Here is a 24822-nt window from a genome sequence, read left to right on the forward strand (position 1 = left end):
ACCCAAGGTTCAGCGAGGTCCTCCAGATAGTAAGTGGGGGGGGGGGGGTGTTCTCTTGACACACTGGATCTCAACGTCCAATTAACAACATCTGAGTTCAATGCAGGTATGTCCAAACCTCAGCCCTCAAATCCCATTTATACAGCTTGAGTCAAGTAACCAGAAAATAAAGGAATGGGTGAATGCATGCTCAATATTCATATTAAAAATGGCATGTTCTTACTTTTTGTTTAAAAAATTTTTGTTTAGTATTATGCTCTTATTTATATTATACTTTTTATTATATACATTTTATTAAACTTTATTACATTATTATATTTCATAGGTAATATATAAGACACTGTAGTCATAAATAAATATTATATTCTACATGTGGTCCTTGGCAACTTTTTGTTGGGTGAAATGGCACAGAAGAGCTACAAGTCTGAACCCAAACTATGAAACATGATTAAGTTTCCAGAGAGAAACACACATTATTATTTTAGTATCCCTCATTGCAAAAAGCAGTTTAGCCTTCTAGAGAAAAGAGTATGAGAACTAGGAGTCAGAAGTCCTTGATTCTAGTATGAAGTAGGCCTTAGGCATTGGGGGTTCTACGGCTTTGAATAATCCCTTTGCTCCTCTGGGGTTCAATACCTTTAATTTTAAAAATAAATGAATGAATTAAGCAAGTTGTGTAAGATATCCTCTAAGGTTCTTTCCTCCTCTAAAATCTTAGAAACACAGAATCATCTACCCCTGGTAAAATGGATAGCAAGGAAGAGTTCCAGAGTCCAAAAGTTACTGTTATCTTTATTGAGAAGGAAAATTTACCCTTGATTCTTTCATGAACTTTCTGTCTTAATCCATTCAATAAACAAGTATTAAATACCTACTATGTAGAAATCACTGTGCTAGACACTGGGGCAGAAGAGGTAGAAAATGTTTTAATTTAGGGAAGAATCTCAATCCTAGACAATCACAGAAGAAATTTTGTTGTAGTTCTTGAGTCCTTGAAGTTGTCTCTGACTCTGTCTTCTGGGGTTTTCTTGGCAAGGATGCTGGGCAATTTGCCATTTCCTTCTCCAGCTCATTTTACAGATGACAAAACTGAGGCAAACAGGGTAAAGTGTCCTGCTCAAGGTCACACAACTACTAAGTGTCTAAGACCAGATTTGAACTCAGAAAGATGAGTCTTCTTGATTCCAAGTCCAGTGCTCTATTCAATGAGCCATCAAATCATTTTATCAGTCATGTTCGACTATTTGTGTCCTCATTTAGGGTTTTCTTGGCAAAGATACTGCAGTGGTTTGCTATTTTTTTCTCCAAATCATTTTATAAATGAGGAAACTGAGGCAAGCAGGGTTAAGTGACTTGTCCAGGGTCACATAGCTAGAGTCTAAAGTCAGACTTGAACACAGGAAGAAGATTAACGTCTTCCTGAGCTCTATCCATTACAGTTATTATCAAATACAAATAATAGCAAGGTCTTGAGCTGGTCATTTAGAAATCAAGCTTTCTAGCTGCCTGCCCCTCAACTGAGTAATCCCATTTCCGGTCTTCTGGGTGAAGTTTCTAGGTGAACTCCAAAACCGGCTATTTTAGCTGCCCAATGAATAGTGCAAACAAGGTTGTTGACCCGAGTCCTCCCGGAAAGATTGCAGGAGTTTTATGAGAACTAATTCCCAGAAAGGTTGGATGACCCATTCAGAGCCTCAGTAAGAGCCCGGATGGAGGATGGGAAGAGAGCCTCTTCAAATTTCTCAGCCTTGAGTTTCCATCCCAGCTCTGACACACACTGCCAGTGTCATCACAAGCATCACCTCTTTGAAACTATTTGTTCATTGAAAAATGGGCTCATCTAAAAATCATCCTTGCAACCCCCCCCCCACAGAGAAGAGAGGGAAAGTGCTTTGTAACCTTTGTAACCTTAAAGTACCGTCCATCAATGTTTATGAAATACCTACTATGTCTCAGGATCTGGGGGGGATACAAGGACAAAAGGAAAATCCTGCTCTCCAGCAACTAGAATATAAATGCTAATGGGAAAGACAACAGGTGTGCATATAAATAGATTGAGAAAACATCTAAAATAAATAATTCAGTGAGAAGATGGTGCCTGAACTGAATTCTAAAGAAGGCCAGGGATTCCAAGAGGAGAGAACCGAGAGTTTCAGACAGGGCAAAGCAATGTGGAATTTGTCTTGGTATCAGGTGTATATATAACAAGGTGGTTTATAGTTGTCGAAGTACTTTTCCTGCAATCCTGTGTCAGATGTGGTTACAGTTATTGTCATCTCCATGTGACAGACAGGGAAACTGAGGCTGAAATGACTAACCCAAGGTCACATATACAGCTGGTAGGTGGCAGAGCAGGATCTCAATTTAACCCAGACTCTTTCTTTCACTGCTACTTTTCCCTCTTCATGTGTTCCATTTTCTATCTCCCCTGCTAGAAGCTACATGCTATATTTGAGAGGCATAGAAATCTTGGAGCACTCGAAGTTATAGGAAAGTCAATTTAAGTCCATGGGTCTCAGTTTCCTCATCTGTGAAATGGGAATAATAATAATAATAATAATAATAATAATGATGATGATGATGTGATGATGATGATGATGAAATACCTGAAGTACTCACTTCACAGGTTTGTTGTAGAAAGAATTCATATGAAAAGTACTTGACAAACTACGAAAAGTAGTAACTGTATATCAGTGATTTTATTAGTTGAGTGTTAGTGGACTGTCAATGAGTTCTGTGTGACAGCAACTTGATATCATTCTTATGTATGTGTGTAATTGTGTCTGCATATGTTTCTCTGCCTGAGTTTCTATTCTGGATGTGTCTGGATATATCTCTCATACACTGTGGGGTGATATGTATGGGGCGTGTAGGGGTATATACCATGTCCATCTATCCCAGACTTCATGTAGATTCTATTGTTCACTCTAAGGCCCAATGGATATTTCATAAAAGAATCAATCCAGGGGTGGCTAGGTGGCACAGTGGATAGAGCACCGACCCTGGAGTCAGGAGTACCTGAGTTCAAATTCAGCCTCAGACACTTAATGATTACCTAGCTGTGTGGCCTTGGGCAAGTCACTTAACCCCATTGCCTTGGAAAAACTGAAAAAAAAAAGAATCAATCCAAAACTGACAATGACCAGAATAATTGGGAGTTGGGTAGAAAAAAATTGGAGAAGTGACCCCCCCTACTGTTCAAAGTTCAGCTTCTACCCTGGCAGGTTTTTCCGCTAGAGAAGGATACTTTGGAAATTCCTGGGGGAAATTCCCAGGTTAAATAGATCTCTTCCCCTCTACTAACAAAAGACAAATAAAATTACGTCAAGTTTACTTTCTTCCAAAGGTGACTCATGGTTTAGCTAAAAAAAACAAACAAAAAAACCCAATTAACAAAAATGAAATACCTCCCATGAACAATGGATCCATAGTACCTTAGGATCTCAGCTTTACAAATCCTGGCTCTGCCTAGGCACTGGACCTTGGCAAAAGAAGGTTAGCTCAAGTAAAAGATTGGCCATTAACTGTGTGGGACGTCACAATTAAAGTAAATTAACCTTTAGGATTTTTTCCACCACATTCACTTAATTCTCACAACAATTTTCTGAGTCCAGTATTGTAAATAATACTATTTCCACCTTGCATAAAAAGAAAGAGAGATTCAGAGAAGTTCTGGTCATTTATCTTTAGTGTTTAGCATAGTACCTAATATATAATAGATGCTATATAAATGTTAGCTGCTCTCATTATTATTATTATTATTATTATCATTGCTCAGCTAGTTAGTAAAAGAAAGAATTAGAACTTATGGACTCTGGGTTGAATCTGTTTTTTCTATCTTTCATTTTATTTTAAAATTAAGGATTTATTTTTCTCTTTCTCCTACCCATCACATAACTTAAAAGATAAAAAAAAGAAAACTAAAGCCTTTATAATAAATATTCATAGTTAAGCAAAATAAATTTCTATACTGATCATATTTGAAAATGTTTATCTCATTCTGCATACTGGGTCCAACCCTCTGTTAATAAAGGGTAGCAGGCCTCATCCCTCTGGAATCATAGTTGGCATTATATTGTTCAGAGTTCTTATGTCTTTTTTTTTTTTTTTAGGTTTTTGCAAGGCAAACGGGGTTAAGTGGCTTGCCCAAGGCCACACAGCTAGGTAATCATTAAGTGTCTGAAACTGGATTTGAACCCAGGTACTCAGGTACTCCTGACTCCAGGGCTGGTGCTTTATCCATTATGCCACCTAGCCGCCCAGTTCTTATGTTTTTCAAAGGTGTTTGCTTTATAATGTCATTCTTTTTTTTTTTTAGGTTTTTTTGCAAGGCAAATGGGGTTAAGTGGCTTGCCCAAGGCCACACAGCTAGGTAATTATTAAGTGTCTGAGACCAGATTTGAATCCAGGTACTCCTGACTCCAGGGCCGGTGCTTTATCCACTGCGCCACCTAGCCACCCCTAATGTCATTCTTAATGTAAAATTTTTTCCTTTTTGGTTTGCTCAATTGATTCTGCATAAATTCATATATATCTTTCAAATTTTCTCTAAAATTATTCCTTTCTTCATTTCTCATTGCACAATAGTAATCCATCATATTAAGATGCTATAATTTATTCACCCCCCCCAAATGATGGGCACCCCTTTAGTTTCAGTTCTTTGCCACTACAAATAAAAATCTGCTATAGATATTTTTTACATATGGATCATTTTCTTCTTTTTTAAAAAATTTTTGGGGATGTAGGCCTACTAGTGATGTATTCAGGTCAAAAAGTATATACATTTCAGAGACTTTGGGGGCATGGTTCCAAATTGTTCTCCAGAATAGCTGGATCAAGTTCCCAGATTCACCAAGCATGCATCAATGTGCCTATTCTTTTTTGTTTGTTTGTTTTGGGTTTTCTTTTTAGATTTTTCAAGGCAATAGGGTTAAGTGGCTTGCCCAAGGCCACACAGCTAGGTAATTATCAAGTGTCTGAGGTCGGATTTGAACCCAGGTACTCCTGACTCCAAGGCCGGTGCTCTATTCACTGCGCCACCTAGCCGCCCCAATGTGCCTATTCTTCTGCAGTCCCATCAACATTTATCATTTTATACTTATACAACCTCCCAAATGAGAGTGAACCAAGAAATGAATTGGTTACATGTGCAAAGACCATACTCCAAAAGTAAAGCTAAACACCATCACCCAGAAAGGAACCAAGGTAGGGGAGAGATAAAGAGAACTGAGGGGCGGCTAGGTGGCACAGTGGATAAAGCACCGGCCTTGGAGTCAGGAGTACCTGGGTTCAAATCCGGTCTCAGACACTTAATAATGACCTAGCTGTGTGGCCTTGGGCAAGACACTTAACCCCATTTGCTTGGCAAAAAAAAAACAAACCTAAAAAAAAAAAGAGAACTGAGCATTTTTTCCCCAAGTACTCTCTAGTGTTATGTACATAAACACCAGAATGAGTGTGGAATTCCCAGAAAAATTGGCCCTTAGTCTTGAGAGTGGCAAGAGACCAAGGACCTCCCTGGGGTAGCTGGCATCCTTAACCAGGACATGCTGGTTGACAGGAGGTGTTTTCTCCTCCACAGAACTAGCAGATCTTCATGGTCAGAACTGATAACAATAGCATAGCAAGGACCCCCAGGATTTCTGTTCTTCATCAGGATTCTAGCAGGAAGGCAATTAAATTTTGGAAATCTTTGGTTGACTGCTTGCACTCATAACCAGAGAGCAGCAAATGGCAGCAGGGGAAGACTGACTCCCAGTCACTTCCCCTCATTAGATAGATTATGACCTTGTATAACTCCTAGCCTCTCTTATCTTGTTACCTTAGCAGTGTCTTGGGACACCAGGGTCTGATTTAAATCAGAGAATTATATCCTGGATACACTGAGGAAAGACAGTTTCAGGAATCAGAGATCCCAAGATCCCAAGAGTCCCAGTCTCTTTTTGAGGACACCTCCAGAGGAAAAGAGATTCTATTCAGTTATGACTGAGACAACTGAAAAACAACAATCCATGCTATTCCCAAACAGACTGGTTAATGCAATAAATTGAAATAAAGGGAGGGAGAAAGTCTTATCTAAGATATTACAACCTCACAAACCAGAAAAAAAATTAAATATATAAGAATATTTGAATTATAAATATGGAGATTGTAGGTAGCTAGGTGACACACTGGATAAAGTAATGGCCCTAACACTATTACACTGTTGGTGGAGCTGTGAACTCATCCAACCCTTCTGGAGAGCTATTTGGAACTATGCCCAAAGGGCAACAAAAATGTGCACACCCTTTGACCCAGTAATACCACTACTGGGTCTATACCCTGAAGAGATGAGGAAAAAGGGTAAAAACATTACTTGTACAAACATATTTATAGGAGCCCTGTTTGTGGTGGCAAAGAATTGGAAATCAAGTAAATGTCCTCCAATTGGGGAATGGCCTAGAAAACTGTGGTATATGGATGTCATGGAACACTATTGTTCTATTAGAAACCAGGAGGGACGGGATTTCAGGGAAGCCTGGAGGGATCTGCATGAACTGATGCTGAGTAAGACGAGCAGAACCAGAAAAACACTGTACACCCTTACAGCAACATGGGAGTGATGTTCAAACTTGAAGGACTTGCTCATTCCATCAGTGCAACAATAGGGAGCAATTTTGGGCTGTCTGCAAAGGAGAGTGCCATCTGTATCCAGATAAGGAGCTGTGGAGTCTGAACAAAGTGCAAGGACTATTCCCTTTAATTTAGAAAAAACAGATATCTTCTTGTCTGATTTTGTTACCTCTGAGAATTCTGTTCTCTTTAAGGATATGATTTCTCTCTCATCACACCCAATTTGGATCAAGGTACAACATGGAAACACAGTAAAGACTGACAGAGCGCTTTCTGTGGGGGCGGTGGAGAGGAAGGAAGCAAGATTGGGGGGAAAATTGTAAAACTCAAATAATATCTTTAATAAAAATAAATTAAAAAAAGTAATGGCCCTAGAATCAGGAGGATATGAGTTCAAATCTGATCTCAGACACTTGAAACTTGTTAGCTGTATGACTCTGGCCAAGTCACTTAACCCCAGCTGCCTAGCAAAAAAAAAAAAACAAAACAAATACTAATGTGGAGATTGACAACATGGTATAATGGGGAAATTGCTCAACTTGAAGTCATGAGAAACAGGCTTATAATCTTTCTGGGCCTCAGATCTCTCATTTGAAAAATTGGAACCAATGTTTTAAGGAGCAACAAATTTATGTCTGTAAAATGTTTGGAAATGTCACTTACTGTTGTCATCTTCATTTACTTTTCATTGTAAGAGACAAAAGAATGAGCTGTGGTTTGGGCATCAGGTTCAAATCCCAGCACTTACCTGATTCTGTGACCTTGTACTATTCTCTTTCTCTCTATGGAGGGAATAATGTCTGCAAAATGAAGGGAATGAACTCGCTGATCTTTTAGAGTCTTTTCAACCAAAATCTAATGAAATTACTAGTTTACTTTCATTTATAATTAGTTGATAGGAGAAAAAGTTCCCTTAGAATATGAAATTTTATTCTCAGGAAGGAAATGTCTTTACTCCCCATGTTAAGAAGAAATTTGGACACTCTTGTTAAGAGTTATGCAACCAGAGGTGACACAAACAGGAAACAGGAAAGAAAGTTCTGAAAATTTCCTAAGAGAATTCTGGCTGCTGGTCTGTTGGTGAAATCTGATTCATCCAGTTAAAAGTCCCTCTTGAAACTGATACCACCTTCCTTTTCTTATGAAAAACTCAATTCACTCAACCCTCTCTGTTTCTAGTTCTAGCAAGCTAGAAAAGAAAATGACCAACCACTCCAGTATTGGGCCAAGAAAACCCCAAATGTGGTCAAGGAGAGTCAAACATGACTGAAAAATACCTGAACACAAATCTAATGCCAAGAATGCTCTCTCTCATGCTTCCACCTTTTGGAATCCTTTATCCCCTTCAAGGCTCAGCTCTGGAGTCCCCTTCTATGGGAGATTTTTCCTCTTTTCCCCCAGTTGTAGTGTTCCTGTCCTTCTCTGAAATTATTTTGAAATTTGAAATTATATTCAACTTGTATATCATTTGTATTTACTTATTTGTACTCATGTTGCTTTTTAATTTGTTTCCTTTGTAATCCATTTAAAAACACTATTCTAAGAAGAGGTGTATATAGGCTTGACTAGATTATCTGGGAGCCCAATCACAAAAAAAGTTAAGAATTCCTAGTCTACAGTTTTCAAATTATCGATGATTCTTCTTCCAGGAGAAGATAATTGAAATAACTTGGGTTGTAAGAATCTTAGGTTCTTTTCATTCAAGCATTGGGGAACAGGATGAGCATCATCATTTACACCCCCACACCCATATCCCATACATACACACACACACACACACACACACACACACACACACCCTTCTTTAATCTTAGACCCAAATATGGAAATCAAAAGTTTTGCATTTTTTCCAGCTTAGGGTACTTCCACATTTTTCAAGTTCTCAACTAAGGGGAATTTGGGGTGGTGGCAAGTTGAAGAGAAGGTTGTAGCTGTCTTACTGCACTTCCTGTGATCCAATTCTCCATAAAAGAAGACCCAGAGATCAGGGTCACCTACTCCAAAAAAAAGGAGTCATAATCAGGTAGAAGCCCTGTAGCCTTACCTTCTCTCAATACCATTCCGTCCCTAAATTTTCTCCCACCACCATTCCATTCCTAAATTTCCTAGAGGAATTAGTTTAAAGGAAAGAAACTCATGAGAGCATGGAAACTAAGGAAAGTCCAATGGGGTCCTCTCCATTAGTTCTTTACACCTATAGTCAGTCCAATTCTGACCCCCTCTATCAATTCCAGTCCTGGACTCTCAAAACCAAAAATCTCTGATTCACTCACCTGAGGTTTTCTCTGGTCCTGGCAGTAGAAGGTAGACTGCCTTCTCTTGTCTAACCCCAGGACTATGAGTGCAAGGAAATTCCTTCATCAAACCAACACTGCCCCCAAAAGAGGACAGGCCCAGGTACAAGGACTCCTGGGATGGGAAGGTCTGGGATATGGACATTCAAAAGTTGTATGAGAAACAATGACTGGATATCAGATTTGCTGATGGTCAGTCCAATTTCAGTCATGAGTCTCCTTGACCCCATTTCTTGAGATACTAAAGTGATTTGCTGTTTCCTTCTCCAGCTCATTTTTATAAATGAGGAAAACTGGGGCAGAGTAAAGAGACTTTCCCAGGGTTACACAGCTAGTCTCTGAGACTAGATTTGAACTCAGATCTTCCTGCCTCCACTTTGCCACCTACTTACCCTAAATAAATAACAAAAACAAACTGAAGGCTATTTTTTTGCCTAAGTTATCATGCACACTTTCAAAATGAACTGTAAATGGTTTGTAGTTGATGGTTTATATATGATTCCTTTAACAGTAGCATTATAGAGATAGAGGAAAACAGAAGGGACCTTAGAGATCATCTAACCCAACTTCCTTATCTTAAAGATGATGAACACAGATCTTGTTGAGGTTAAATGGCATGAATGGAAATGAATGAATGGAAATCATTGATTAAATGCTTCCTATGTATAAAACTAAAGTGCTATGGCCATATGCTAAGGATGGGGTATACAAATAGCAAAGTCAGACAGTCCTTGCCCTCCAGAAGCTCACATTTTAATGGGAGAGAAGGTTTTAGCTGTAGAGCAGATGGAAAGGTCCCTTGGAGATGCCTCTTCTTCAATGTCATTTCCACTGATAAAATTAGATCAGTGTCTGCTACTGAACCATTGGACAATGCCAAGGAATATGGTGAAAGACATTTCTGGTTTTTCTGGTTGTAGCATCTGCAGGCCCAGTTGCCAGACTGAGTCTCCAGAAGGGATGAATAACCCAAGGTTACTCAGCTGTTATATAAACTGCTTGGAACCTAGGATCTCTCATGAGAAATAAAGCATTTTTCCACTCATCCACAGAGTAACTTGTCTTAGGTAACAATAAAATAGCAGATCTGGAAATCATTTTTTAAAGTTTTGTTTATCTGAATGTTTGGTTTTCTAGATGGTTCCTAAGTTTATAATTTTTAAAAGTATATTAACAGAAAAAAAGAGAAAAATGTATAAATAACTAGATCATGTGTTATCTCCGTCCCCTCCTTTTAGAGATCCTCACCTTGAGAACAATTTAACCATTAAAGGCCACAGTTAGGCACCTGATTCATCCAATGGTAAGGTCTTTATGTCTTTATGCAGCCCAGAAGGAATGCCGCTGAAATGCTAACCCTGCAAACTCAAACCAATGAAAAGAGGTTGCATGTTCTATCAGGGACACGTAGAGGGAAAATCCCCTAGAACAGCATTCAGGAGTTCTAGGCAGCTTGGTGATAAATGCATAGAGATGCTAGGCCTGGAAGTCAAGAAGAACTGATTCAAATCCAGTCTCAGATACTTCCTAGCTGTGTGACCCTGAGCAAGTCACTTAACCTCTATTTATCTCAATTTTTCTCAACTGTAAAATGGGGGATAAAAACAGCACCTACCTCCCAGGGTTGTTGTGAGGATTCAATGAGATCATATTTATAAAGCACAATCATCAATTCATAAACATTTGAGCCCATGCTAAATGTTAGGCACTGGAAATACAAAAATGCTAGCTATTAATATCTCAGATTAATTGGGAGGCCTTGGACATATTCCTTTATGTCTTGTGCCTTAGTTGCCTCATCTGTAACATGATCCAACACAGGATCATAGATTTAGAGCCAGAGGGAACTATAGAAACCATCTGGACCGATGTCTAATGAAAATGAGGCTCAAAGAAAGAAAGTTATCTCTCCACATGGACCAGGGACCCTGGAGTTTTGACTCCAAATACAAAAATCTTTGCACTACACCAAGAGATTTCTCATTCTAAAAACATCCTAGAGGGGCAGCTAGGTGGTACAGTGGATAGAGCACTGGCCCTGGAGTCAGGAGTACCTGAGTTCAAATCTGGCCTCAGACACTTAATGATATTGTGTGGCCTCGGGCAAGCCACTTAACCCCATTGCCTTGGAAAAAAAAAAACAACCTAAAAATAAATGAACAAATAAATAAATAAATAAATAGAAAGAAAGCTTATAGGGGTGGCTAGGTGGCGCAGTGGATCAGTGCATAAAGCACCGGCCCTGGAGTCAGGAGTACCTGGGTTCAAATCCAGTCTCAGACACTTAATAATTACCTAGCTGTGTGGCCTTGGGCAAGCCACTTAACCCCATTTGCCTTGAAAACCTAAAAATTAAAACAACAACAACAAAAAAATCCTAGAATTCTATGAATCACAAACACCTTGTCAGATTTTCCTAAATATTAATTGAGGGGTACCTCCCCCTAAGATTCAGTATACAAAGCTGAGCATTTAAGGGAGGGGCTCTGGACAACTCAGGACAAGTAGGCTATACACGGGGTAGGCTAAAGGGAAGAGGGAGAAAATATACTATAGGAAGAGCTGGGAAAAACCACAGACAGTTGTTGCCTATTCTACAATTAGCTGAAGAATGGCTTTAGTGTCCCAACTACCAAGTAACCAGACTTTACAAGAAGCTATTTAGGTCTTCAAGCCTCCCTCTATTTTTATTGAACAGTTCTGTTCCCTTCTTAAAAGTTACTTGGAAATAACAAAGCATTCACAGAATAGCAAATTTTACTCTCCAGCATGCTCTCAGTAAAGGAGACGAAGGCGCAAAGGGGAAGTCTCAAAACAAATTAGATTATATCTAGCTGAGGATCTGCCCTCACCAGAAAAAAAATAACACCCACTCTTATCACCATCACAGGAAACAGAACTGAGTCTGCCACAGTTCCCCCAACCTCCAAGGGAAGGAAAAAACAGTCTCCCGCTTCCCCAGCTGCTGGGTCTGACTTTTAGCCTAAAAAACAACACAATTCACCAAAAGGAAGGCAACATTGCTGTGACAAGCAGTCAGAGCCCCTCTCTCTCTCCTTCAATGTCCCAGCCAGGGGATGATTCTAGGAATCCTGGGAGGGGGAAGAGGAGCAGGAGTCACAACAGCCCGGCACTGAGCGCTAACAAAACAGCCCTATTGGTGATCCTCCCCAGGAATGCTTCATGACCCATGCAGCTATTCTGCCTGCATTACAGCAGGAGAACAGGTAGCAGCTGACTATTCTCTCACCAACTTGTGAGTGTATTTCCTGGCATAGAGCAGCTAGGTAGTGCTAGTGGATAGAGCTTAACTATAAAATGGGAATAATAATAACAGCACCTTCTTCTCAAGGGTATTCTGAGGGTTAAATGAGATCATTATTTATTATTATTAAGATGTCAGCTAAGGTTTGGGGGGACTCTCATTGTAGCATCGCTGGAGTGATCATTTTTTATTCTAAGTCCTATGAGATTTGAGTGGCTGTATGAGATTGCCATAAGTGCTTTGAGTTCAGAGACAGGAGACCTTGAAAAGTCACTGACTCTCAGTGTCCCTCTCTTGTAAAAAGGAAGGGATTGAACTAGATGCTCCATACATCACCTTTCTTTTTTAAACTCCATAAATCAAAGATAGACAATGAGAGACAAAATGAGAGACAATGATAGACAAAAAATATAGTAGATAGGGTGCTGGTCCTGACTGGGATCAAGAGAAACCTGGATTTGAACTCAATTCCTAATGAATAACTCTTGTCTATCTGCCTATTTGCCTCTCCATTTGTGTGATTCCATCTCCTGCCTTTGCTCAGGTCATTCCTTCTGCCTGGAAACACCCCTTATGCAAGCCCCCGCTTCCTTTAAAGCTATGTGGTCAATTCAATGAGAAACAGAGCCGTTAATCTGAACACAGGGATCCCTATACATTGACTTAGTTTTATAATATAAAGCTATCCTAGGATCAAGTATATTTTCTATTTAGTTTGCCAAATGCATTTGTATTACATTTTGAGCTGGCTCAGCTTCATTAGGGAGTATGGTGCTGATGCAGTTCAGGTCTCATCTTCCCAGGAGCAATCTCCTGAATCTGCCTAATCCTCCTTCCCCCCACCCAAGTTACTTTTTATTTACTCTGTCTATTTGGTGTCTCTACTTATCTTCATACAGGATGTATCAGGATATATACATAGATCACTGGGGTCCATTACTCTTTATGGGAGATGGGACTATTTCATCAGTGTTTGACATATAGTAAGTGCTTAATAAATGTTCATTGATTAATTGTCTTTAAAGGTTTACAGGAGGTTTTTCTTATAGTTGGTGCTCACTAAACATTGTTGGGCTGAACCACATTAATTCAGACTATTCACCTAAAAGTTAAATTCAGAAACTGCAGTTTACTTATTACTTTGACCACTTAAATGAGAAGACGAAACTCATTGGGAAAAACCCTGACTTTGGAAAAGATCCAAAGGCAAGAGAACGAAAGGGGACAACAGAGCATGAGATGGATAGAGCGTGTCATTGGAAACAATAATTGTGAGTTTGGACAAGTTTCAAGAAATAAGTGGAGGACAGAGAGACCTGCCAGGTCCCATGGGGTCACAAAGAATTGGACACAACTGAATAGCAATATCAAAAACAAAATGACATCAAAGTGAAATGATTTGAGCAATTTGATCTCTATGAATTTCAGTTCCTCATCTGAGAATTAACATATGTGATTCTGATGAGATAATTGTCTCCAACCCAGTCTGTCAAGAGCCTATCAGCAAGCTCAATCCTTTGGTTGTTTACATGTATCTCCCCCATTAGACTCTGAGATCCGTGGGGGCAGAGGCTGTCTTTCATCTTTCTTTGCATTCCCAGAGCTTAATACAATGCCTGCTCCATGTTGGCAAACCCTTAGCAAGTATTTATTATCTGACTGTAAAGTACATGCAAACTATGAAGCACACTACCTTAATTATAATAATTGTCTGCCCAAGAGCACATGGTTGGATTCTGAGGTCAGTTGTGAACTCTGAGGGATCTGAGGCTACTAGTAGGAGACAGAAGCAGAGTTGCTCCAACAGGTAAATAGAGGGGGAAGTAGCCATATAACGGAAGAGAAAAACTGAGGCTCGGAAAAAATTAAGTGACTAAGCCAAGGTCACCAACTTCCTACTTCTGAAGTCGAGTCAAGGCCCTAGGGACTCCTCAGCCCAAGACCAGGGCTTTTTCTGTTCCCTAGGTTCCTAGAAGGTCTCCAGGTTTAAAGGAGAGTTTGGTGAATAGTTTTTTTTTGTTTTTTTTTTTAGGTTTTTGCAAGGCAAACGGGGTTAAGTGGCTTGCCCAAGGCCACACAGCTAGGTAATTATTAAGTGTCTGAGACCGGATTTGAACCCAGGTACTCCTGACTCCAAGGCCGGTGCTTTATCCACTACACCACCTAGCCGCCCTAGTGAATAGTTTTCAAAGGAAAAATTGTAGACTACCAATAACCACATGTAAGATTATTCCAAATCACTAGTAATAAAAGCAAATTTAAATGATTCAGAGTTTTCACCTAATACCCAGAGAATTAGGAAGGATGACAAAAGATAGAAACGGCATTACAGGAACTCTAAGAAACACACTAACTGGTTGTTGGTAGAGTTAGGAATTGATCCAGCCATTCGGGGAAAAGACATGGAATCAAGAGTCATGAAACAATTTAAATTTTCTTCGACATGGTGATCCCACTAGTTTGCGTATATCCTCCAGGAGGTTAAAGATAGAGGAAATGACACCCTATACATATAACTAAGGATTCCTATTAGTATTTTTGTGGTAGCAAAAATAAATAGAAATAAAGTGAGTAGGTGAATACTGGTAGAGTAAATTGTAAAAGACAAATACTATTTAATATCATTTCACTTGAAAAAAACAACAAATATAAGGAATTTAAAGAAGCATGGGAATAAAACATTAAATATGAAAATGTAAATGAATAAAATACTAAATGACGAGTAATTATAATCACTCACCCTCACCCACCAGGAAAAGATGAAGAATCATCTCCTGTTGGTGTGGAACTAAGGGTGCAGAATGTATATACTGTGTTAGAGTAAGTCCATGGTATGAGTTGGTTTTGTTTGATTCCTCTGGGGAGGAGATGGTATAGCCATTCAAAATGCATCAATAAAATTGTTTAATTAATTACAGACTTAATGGGATTTGAAGAATTCTAAAAATCATTCTCCCCCTGGGCAAAAAAAAAAAAAAACAAACAACAACAACAAAAAACTTTTATCAGTTTGTTTCAAAATCTCCACCATTAAAGTCTTTCCTTTAGGTTCATCTTCCCCCTCCAGAAGACTCATTAATTATAACTATGTTAACTTACTTTCTCCTCCCCAAATCCTCTTTTCTGGGCCAGTATCTCAGTATCTTCCAATGTATCAGTAAGTTAATATCACAGCTACAGTAATAAGACCAATTTCCAGAGTTGTTGGAGGATAAAATGGGATAATAATTGTAAAAATCACTTTACAAACTTTATAGGATTATGTAAATAGCAGCTATTATTAGCCTGGAGTCAGAAAGACTCATCTTCCTGAGTTCAAATCAGGCTTCAGACACTTACTAGCTGTCTGACCCTGAGCAAGCCACTTCATTCTGTTTATCACAGTTTAAACATCTGTAAAATGAACTGGAGAGGAAACAACAAACCACTCCAATAACTTTGCTAAAAATAGGGTCATTGAAGAGTCAGACACAACTAAAAACAGTTTAACAACTGTGTTTCTGAACAATTCCCATTCACACTGTTTAGGGTGATTGGAGGAAAGCTATCTTTAAATTATAAAGTACTAAATTTACCCAGTTACCCCTTCTATGGCCTCACTTTCCCCACAACAGTTTTAATACAACACAAGATCAGCATAAGAAATTAAATGAAAATTTGGGGGGTTATACAAAAACCATAGATGATACTCAAAGGTCAGCAGACCATACAGATGCTATGACCAAATCCTTAACCCAAATTTTACAATAAGGCACTATAAACACTTTATAAAAGAAAAAAAAGGAAAAATTCAGACTTCTTGGGCACAAAGGGATGCTCAAAAAATTTTATGCAAATTTTCCAGATCACAGGGGCACCACACCTCAACCCCAACAATGTAGAGAGAATAACTATATATCCATATGTACCTTGTGGAGGGGGAATTGCTGACAAGGACAATAAGACAGATGCAATCACATTCGGCCTTATCATGATTAAGCCTGTTACTTACAGTCTAGAATGACTTGGGCTGCTCGATAGAGTTGGAGTCGGTACAGGAGGTCCAGAAGCTGCTGCACTGTGGCCTGCCTCATCCCCCACCACCACAGCAGCTCCCGGGTGATGCTGACACCTTGGATTCTTTCCATAGACTTGATCTTCCTCAACTGAGTCTGGTCGGTCATCACATAAGAAGCTGAACAGCAAACAGAAGCATTGCCAGTTAGCCAGGTCCCAGGTAGGTAGAATGGTTTTTATCTAGATGTCTAAACAGTGCCAATCATACCCAGAAATAGACTAAGGAGCTGCCTGCGTGGTATACTATGGAGGACAGTATAAGTCATCCCTCTTATCCCTCCCCATCGAATTCCTTCTTTCCCCAGTACAACAGATTACCACAGAGCATTTAGATTTAGTTCTATGATATCTCACATCGCTAATGCTTCCTTTCTGCCACTTCTTTCCATTTATACTGTGTATATATTATATGCATTTAACCATTTGCATGGTGTTTCCCTTATTAGAATATGAGCTCCTTGATGGCAGAGCGAATTTTTTTGTCTTTCTTTGCATGCCCAGAGCTTAATACAGTGCCTATAACTCCCTTTTATGTACTATTGAGCCAATGAACTTCAGTGAACAAGGACTCGGTACATCTCTGTCTCTAGACATAAGACAAGCACCAGTCAACAAAACAATAAATCCCTGCCAACGTCTGAAAGGATGAAGTCTTTGAGCTATTGCCCCTCAACTACATATCTCTAATTATCTCATCTCTACCTTTTAAAAGCTCACCCTCTTTAAAAAAAAAAACCCATTATCTTATTATGTAATGCTGCTATCTCTTATACTTTAAGGATATGCTTTCTCTCTCATCACATTCAACTTAGATCAATGTATATACCATGGAAGCAATGTAAAGACTAACAGACTGCCTTCTGTGGGGGGTGGGGGGGAGGGAAGCAAGATTAGGAGAAAAATTGTAAAACTCAAAATAAATAAAATCTTTCTTTTATTTAAAAAAAAAGCTCACCCTCAGTGGAGTAGCTGTCTCCCTTTGGGAGGCCAGCCTGCTCTAGGGGAATGTGATTTCTCAAATAAATGCCCTTTATTTGACTTGGCAGAAAGTCTGAGAAACTCAAGAGATGATCTGCATCCTAAACCTCAACATTTTTCTTCAACCTCAACATGAGTTTCCCCATAGAATGCAAGCTCCTTTAGGGTGGAAAATTATTTTTTAACAGCACAATAGTAAACTCTTAATTCTAGCCTATAATGCATTGGAGAGAAATGTATTGCTGCACAGAGATCATCTACATAAGGGAAGCAGTGGGCAAGGGTAAAGCCTGGTGACTTGGGAGTCAAGATTTAGGTTAGAATCCTGCCTTTTGACATGATATGCCACTTAATTTCTTTGAAAAGAGAGACAGAGAGGGGGCGGCTAGGTGGCGCAGTGGATAAAGCACCAGCCATGGAGTCAGGAGTACTTGGGTTCAAATCCGGTCTCAGACACTTAATAATTACCTAGCTGTGTGGCATTGGGCAAACCACTTAACCCCATTTGCCTTGCAAAAAAAAAAACAAAAACAAACAAACCTAAAAAAACCAAAAAGAGACAGAGAGACAGAGAGAGAGAGAGAGAGAGAGAGAGTCAGGAAGCATAAAAAGCTAAAGAGCTTAGAGTCAAGAAGATTTTGGTTCCAGTCCCACTCCTACAGATCCCATCTGGGGGAGCTGGGCAGGATGCTCCCCTTCTTAGTGCCCCCCAGATAAACTCTGTTCAGATTATGAACTTCTGAGCAGAAGGCTGATCTACAAGGATCAAAGGAGGTTTCAACATGAGAGTTCTCAGGTTCAAGCCAACTAATTGCACAACATATTTCAGAGGGTAGTTGTGGAGATCAAATGAAAAATGTAATTAATAGCACCATGGAAATAAAGCTCAATGTAAGGATGTCCCTGCTCATGTCAAAGTGATGACTCTTCCACCACACAGACAGTGATCCTTCCAAATCCATCTCATTTTATGTGGCTCTTGCCCAAGTCCTTTCATAGAAGGCCCTTAATAAATGCTTATTGTTTGATGAAACCACAAAGATAAGCTTATCAAGCATTTATGTTTTAATCACTGTATGGGTATTGCCTCAGGCAAACCAGAACCTGGCAAAGACCTTAGCTTAAAAAAAAGCAGGGCTTCACTCTGCATCCAAAGTCATCTCCAGTCATCCTAACCCACATTTGTCCAGATGGCTCCAAAGGAGAAAGTGAGGCAGGTGACTTAGCACAGCCCTCCCTCCGTTAACGACAAATGACTTGCATGTTATGGCATCATCACCCTGATGTCATGGTCCTCTTCAAAAAAGGAAGAACCAACAATAACAGCAACAATGAGATCAGAGAATTTAGATTTGGATGGAACTTCCAAGATTACCCCCTTGCAGCAATCACTATCTCATTTTATGTCTTAGTTTATTCTAAATGTAGAATACCAAGTAAAATGAGCATTTACATATTCACAGTAGAATAAAAAGAGGATTGTACATGAAACTGCAAATATCCATTTGGTACAACTTGCTTTTCTTTTAAATATAATAAATTTCAATGTGTAATTTTTCAAAGCTAACTTGCTTATTTGACTTTCCGCCCCCCCTGTTCTGTGAATTTTTTAAAACTACTTCAATGAGGGCGGCTAGGTGGCACAGTGGATAGAGCACAGGCTCTGGAGTCAGGAGAACCTAAGTTCAAATCTGACCTCAGACACTTAATAATTACCTAGCTGTGTGACCTTGGGCAAGCCATTTAACCCCATTGCCTTGCCAAAAAAAAAACCCAAAACTACTTCAATGACTCTCATTTCCTTCTTAATGATAAATTGATCCCCCTCATCTTCCCACTTCCCTGATCCTAAGAAAATAAAAGTAAATGAGGGGTTTGGACTCAATGTCTCTAAAATCCCATCTTAATTCCAGATGTTTAATTCTTTGATGCTAATTCAGTGTCCCTTTCTAATTCACTAAATTGTCTTTTTTTACACTAAGGATCCTTAGTTCCCCTATCTTTAAGACAGGGACTGAGAGATTGTAACTGTTCTGCACAACCTTCTAAATCACCATCATTTTAGAGGAAAAGTGCTCTATAAATCCTGACTATTATTATGCTTTTTGGGAAGTAGCTTTTTATGGTCTCATGGGTAGTACATAGCAGAACCAGAATTCTAATCCAGGGTCTCATCATGACTGATTCTGCAAAACCACCTTCTGGTGCCCTTTTCTGTGTTTTTGGTTCAAGCCAATCTCCCTACAACCAGCATAACAGTTACTCTCCTTGTTAAAAACTTGCTCTTGGGACAGCTAGGTGGCACAGGGGATAGACCAGCCCTTGGAGGACCTGAGTTCAAATCCAACCTCAGGCACTTAAATAATTACCTAGCTGTGTAACCTTGGGCAAGTCACTTAACCCCAAAGCCTTGCAAAAAAAAAACAACTTGCTCTCAATGAAGTACAGTAAATTGAAAATTGATTCCTGGGGTGACTAGGTGGTGCAGTGGATAGAGCACCGGCCCTGGAATCAGGAGTCCCTGAGTTCAAATCCAGCCTCAGACAATTAATTCCCTAGCTGTGTGACCTTGGGCAAGTCACTTAACCCCATTGCCTTGCCAAAAAAAAAAAAAAAGAAAGAAAATTGATTCCTACTGAGGAAAAAACTAGTAGCAATGTTTTAATGCATATCTCAACCTCATGTAATGTTATTTGAACAGAAGATGAAGGTCTTATTTTTGATGGCAGGGAAAGGGGGGCTGGGGACTCTTCAAGACCCTTAAGTCATGCCAGCCTAGAAAGTTGTCTGTTGAAGAGAAAGAATTGGTGCTGAGGGAGACTGATGTTTACTATCTGCCACTCTCACACCCCCTCTCACCCTTCCTCAGGCTAAGTCTACCCCGGAGGTGTGGGAAAATAATTCAGAGCACTATGATGTGCCAAGAATCACAGTTTCTGGGTTTGGCCAGCTGAGTCATTACAAGTCCCCAAACACCATCCAGTTTGTGGATATCTATCAGACCATTATCATAGAGCTGGGCAAAATCTGCCCACAATAAAGTCCAAGGGTCTTAAAAGAACACATTGTATCCTGACTGACTTCCACATGTCCAGAATTCCTAGATTTCTTTTGGCTTACATCCCTTCCTCAGCTCCTGAGGAAGTGAGGCATTAAGGAAGGGATACTGGAGATAAGGGGTTAGGGATGACTAATAATTCCAGATAAAACCCTGCCTGGGTCTCCAGCAAAGAGTTCACCCTGGAGGTTTTTGAGGGCCCCCCCTTTTTTTTTGAGGATTTTGCAAGGCAATGGAGTTAAGTGACTTGCCCAAGGCCACACAGCTAGGTAATTATTAAGTGTCTGAGGCCGGATCTGAACTCAGGTCCTCCTGACTCCAGGGCCAGTGCTCTATCCACTGTGCCACCTAGCCGCCCCTTGAGGGCCCTTTCAATTACAAGAGTGGGGTGGGAGAAGTTGCTAAGTCACCCAAAGAAAATACTTTATTTCCTGTGAATATGAGAGATCTCAAGGAAGATTAGAAGTAGGTGGGCAATAATGAGCTCCTAGAAGGAAGGATCAAATTGTTTTTACCTTTCTTTATACTTAGCACCTTGGCTAGTGATTTGTTATGACATATAGGAAGCTTTCAAGTGTCTACTGGGGGTAGCCTAGGATATAACTCATCTTCTAGGAAAATTGTGAGTAGAAACCTAGCTGAAGCCGGGAGCCTGGGACAAAGTTTCACTGAATATCTCTCTTTTTCATCTTTAAATGTAAAGTGCCCATTCACAGTCATCAGCAAGGGAGATTTATTTCTCTTTCTTAAAGTCCACAAATCATAACTTCTGACCCCCTGCCCTCCCTGTGACACTGGTAGTTTTAAGCAAAGGCTGGGAAGAACTCTGTCAGGGTCACTATAAAAAGAACTCTGCCCTGAGAGGGAAGTTAAAATAAGATGCTTTATAAACTCATAGCATGATTTCATGTTTGTCCTTCATTTTTGAAGAAGACCACAACATCAAGATGATGCTATGACAAGCACATGAATTGGATTTGAGTCAGCCTCACTTTCTCCTCTGGAGCCATCTGGTTCCAGTGGTCAGATATGAATCAGGACTATTGGGGATGGCCCTAGATGAATTAGAACTCAAAGAAATCTTAGAAATCATCTAATGCAAACTCCTCGTTGGACAACTTTTTTTTTTTTTAGGTTTTTGCAAGGCAAATGGGGTTAAGCAGCTTGCCCAAGGGCACACAGCTAGGTGATTATTAAGTGTCTGAGACCGGATTTGAACCCAGGTCCTCCTGACTTCAGGGCCGGTGCTTTATCCACTGCGCCACCTAGCCACCCCATTGGACAACTTCTAATAGAGAGAAAATGACATATTAAAATACCTTCTATGAGGGGCGGCTAGGTGGCACAGTGGATAGAGCACTGGCCCTGGACTCAGGAGGACCTGAGTTCAAATCCGGCCTCAGACACTTAATAATCACCTAGCTGTGTGGCCTTGGGCAAGTCGCTTAACCCCATTGCCTTGCAAAAAAACCTTAAAAAAAATCTATGAGACAGACATAGATGAAAAAGACTGAACCTCTTCAGGCCTCTGATTTCTATTTATAAAATGAAGGGAGTTAAACTGGATGGCCTCTAAGGTCCTTTCTCACTTGGAATGTATGATCCAGTACTCTTTCCACTATAGTGCATTAGTACCTAGGTCAAGTGGCTAAAGGTTTACTGACTTTGTTCAAGATCCCTAGATAGTAAATTAGAGTAAGGATTCCATTCCAACTTTGATTAAATTCAAAGCCCTTTCAGTAATTCATCAAACGCAGTCCAAACCCCAAGAGAGAAATTCTTTTCACTTCCAATGACATAGATAGACAACCATCCAAACATATGGGCTAGAACTGAAGAGTACAAAATGTGCCTGTTTTTAATGACTATTCCTTCCCCCCCATACCCCAAGTCACGAAGATTTCTCTTCACCTTCTACAAGTAATCCATTCTAGGGGCAGCTAGGTGGCACAGTGGTTAGAGCACTAGCCCTGGAGTCAGCAGGACCTGAGTTCAAATCAGACCTCAGACACTTAATAATAACTTAGCTGTGTGATCTTGGGCAAGTCATTTAACCCCATTGCCTTACAAAAACAAATTTAAATACAAGTAACCCATTCTAGTATAAAACAACCTTTCCAAAGTGTTTGTTCCACCTCTTACCTAACTTAATTCTTTGTTATTGTTCAGTTCTTTCAATTGTTATTTCATTTGGATTTCTTGGCAAAGATACTAAGAGTAGTCTGTCATTTTCTTCTCCAGCTCATTTTAAAGATGAAGAAACTGAGATAAACAGGGTTAAGTGACTTACCCAGGATCTCACAGCTAGTAAGTGTCTGAGATAAGATTTAAACTCAAGAAGATGAGTCTTCCTGATTCCAATAAGCAACTTCCACCATTCATTGTGCCACCTAGCCCTCTTTATAAACTGATATCATCGATAATCTGGATAATCTTTTTACATCTGTTCTCCAAATAACATACAATAAATGGCAAATCCAGTAAGTAAAAAGAAAGGCTGTTTCTTGGGGTTTTTTGGTTGGGTTTTGTAGGGGTTTTTGAAGCAAAGGGGTCAAGTGCTTACATTTTCACCAGTCTGAAGGTGGTTAGTCTTTCTGTAAGACTGATTCACCAGCCCTCAGACCTAATTCATTTCCCAGCAACCTTGGGGAGACAGCACAGAGTGGGAAACATTTACTGATTGGAAATAGTAATCAATTTTTTAGCACCAAGTACTAAGAAACATGCCTAATAACGAATACCAAAGGACTATTAACCCATGACACACCTTTTTCTTAGACTAGATTCACAATTTTACCAAGTAGGGAATGCCCAGAGGAGGAAATTCCCACTACCAATGGAGGATGATACCTTTCCTTCAACTTATAATCTGTGAGAAACTAAAAATAATATTAGCCAGACTTTACATCAAGGTCTGTAAAGCTCTCTACCTAACTCTACCTATATTATCTCATTTGAGCTTCCCATCAGCCCAATAGATGTCATTATTGCCATCACCATTTTAGAGATGGGCAAACTGAGAAAAAAAATTAAGTGATTTTTTAGGCAAGAAATGAGTAAGGTTGGCTTTGAACTCAAGTCTAAAGTCTTCTTGAGTTCAGGTCTAGTACTCTTTCCACTATAGTGCATTAGTACCTAGGTTAAGTGGCTTACCATCATATTTAGGTGGTGAGACCCATACCTAGATTCTCCTGACTAGGTTACTCTCTAATTTAATTCGTTGCCATCATGGTTTCTTTTTCCATTACACAAGTTAGCAAATTACAGAATGTTAAAGATGATAAAGACAAAAAAATCTAGTCTAACCTCTTCCATATTATAGAGGAGCAAAACCTAAGGAACCAGCTCTCCTGAATACCATTCTGAAGTTTCGTCCATTTATACTATGTTAGGTGGAACAAGCTAAAAATATAGTTCAAAAGCAAAAGTTAGAATAACCCTTAAAAAAGAAAAAAAGAGAGCTGATATAGGCTAGTGGTAAGTGTTCTGAGACAAAGTCAGAGGACCCAATTCAAATCACAGCTCTCCTAGGGACCTATGTGATCTTGGAGAAAGCTTCCTCTCTTTTGGCCTGATTCCTCATTTTCTTTTTCTATGAAGACTTCCATTTCCTTCTCTGTAAAAGGGTCAGACCCAGCCCATCACTAAGATCTCTTCCAACTCTAAATCCTACGTTCCCTGAGAAAGATAAGTCATGGGCTTTTAGATGAGCCCATCAGCTCACCCCTAATAAACCCATGGTACCCTGTCAACCCAGTCATTCCTATGGCTCCTATCTTCCCAGGGACCCCAGGACCCTTTGTCACCGTTCTCACCAAATTGCATCCAGTCCCATTCACTCAAGCTGTCCATCTTGTGGCAGAAGTCCTCCAGCACCCAAGAAGGCAGCTGATAGATATACTGAGAAGTCCTGTGGCTCCGGAGAGCAGGTGGAGGTGGCAGCAGAGGTGGCTGCAATGCCATTTTCCCTGCTTTCAATAGTTTAGTCTGTTTTGATCAATGTTCTGTCCTTTCCCCAGCCATCAACCTGCTAGAACCTCAGATGGGTTCTCTCCTCCCAGAAGACACAATTGAGCAGCCCCTGGGCTAATGTAATTCCTCCTCGTGAGGGAGAAACCCAAACAGGGAGTCCCCTTTGTTAACAGAAAGCGATGCGTTCTGGTGAAGGCTCCCCCTTGTCAACAGGATGTCTGCTAGGCTAAGTTTCAGCCCAGTATGAGTCAGAAAGTGGTCGGCAACAAGCTTCTTGACTCAGGGGAGGAGTCCCAAGGGGAAGGAATCTTTGATAACTAGCTGCAATTTTCCAGGAAGTTGGGCTGAGCTGAGCTGAGCTGGGGTGGGGTGACCAGGCCTAAGCAATACTGCCACCAAGCGTATCTATAAGCCAACACATTAGTGCTAACCAAGAGCTCACTGCCTTGGGAATCAAAACCTTGAACCCAAAAGATGGAAGGAATCAGAGAGGGGGCACTAATTAGGCTACTTCCTAGCTGGGAAACTGCACAGGAGTCACAGGATTTCTTGAGACTTCCTTTGTTCTTTTTTGTAGGCTATTAACT

General features: G+C 40.0%; 1 protein-coding gene across 1 annotated transcript in view; it reads right to left on the minus strand.

Moving 5' to 3' along the window:
* IRAK2 (interleukin 1 receptor associated kinase 2) overlaps positions 1-24489 on the minus strand; it is a 50185-nt gene extending 25696 nt beyond the window's left edge. Inside the window, exons 1-2 of the mRNA XM_074198592.1 lie at positions 24079-24489; positions 16163-16345 (exon numbers count right to left, since the gene is read on the minus strand). Coding sequence (XP_074054693.1) covers positions 16163-16345; positions 24079-24226 — 331 coding nt within the window. The 5' untranslated portion in view covers positions 24227-24489. The remainder of the gene's footprint in view (positions 1-16162; positions 16346-24078) is intronic.
* Positions 24490-24822: the final 333 nt, after the last annotated feature.

The sequence above is a fragment of the Macrotis lagotis genome, chromosome 8 (assembly GCF_037893015.1).
Source record: "Macrotis lagotis isolate mMagLag1 chromosome 8, bilby.v1.9.chrom.fasta, whole genome shotgun sequence".
Lineage (NCBI taxonomy): Eukaryota > Metazoa > Chordata > Mammalia > Peramelemorphia > Peramelidae > Macrotis > Macrotis lagotis.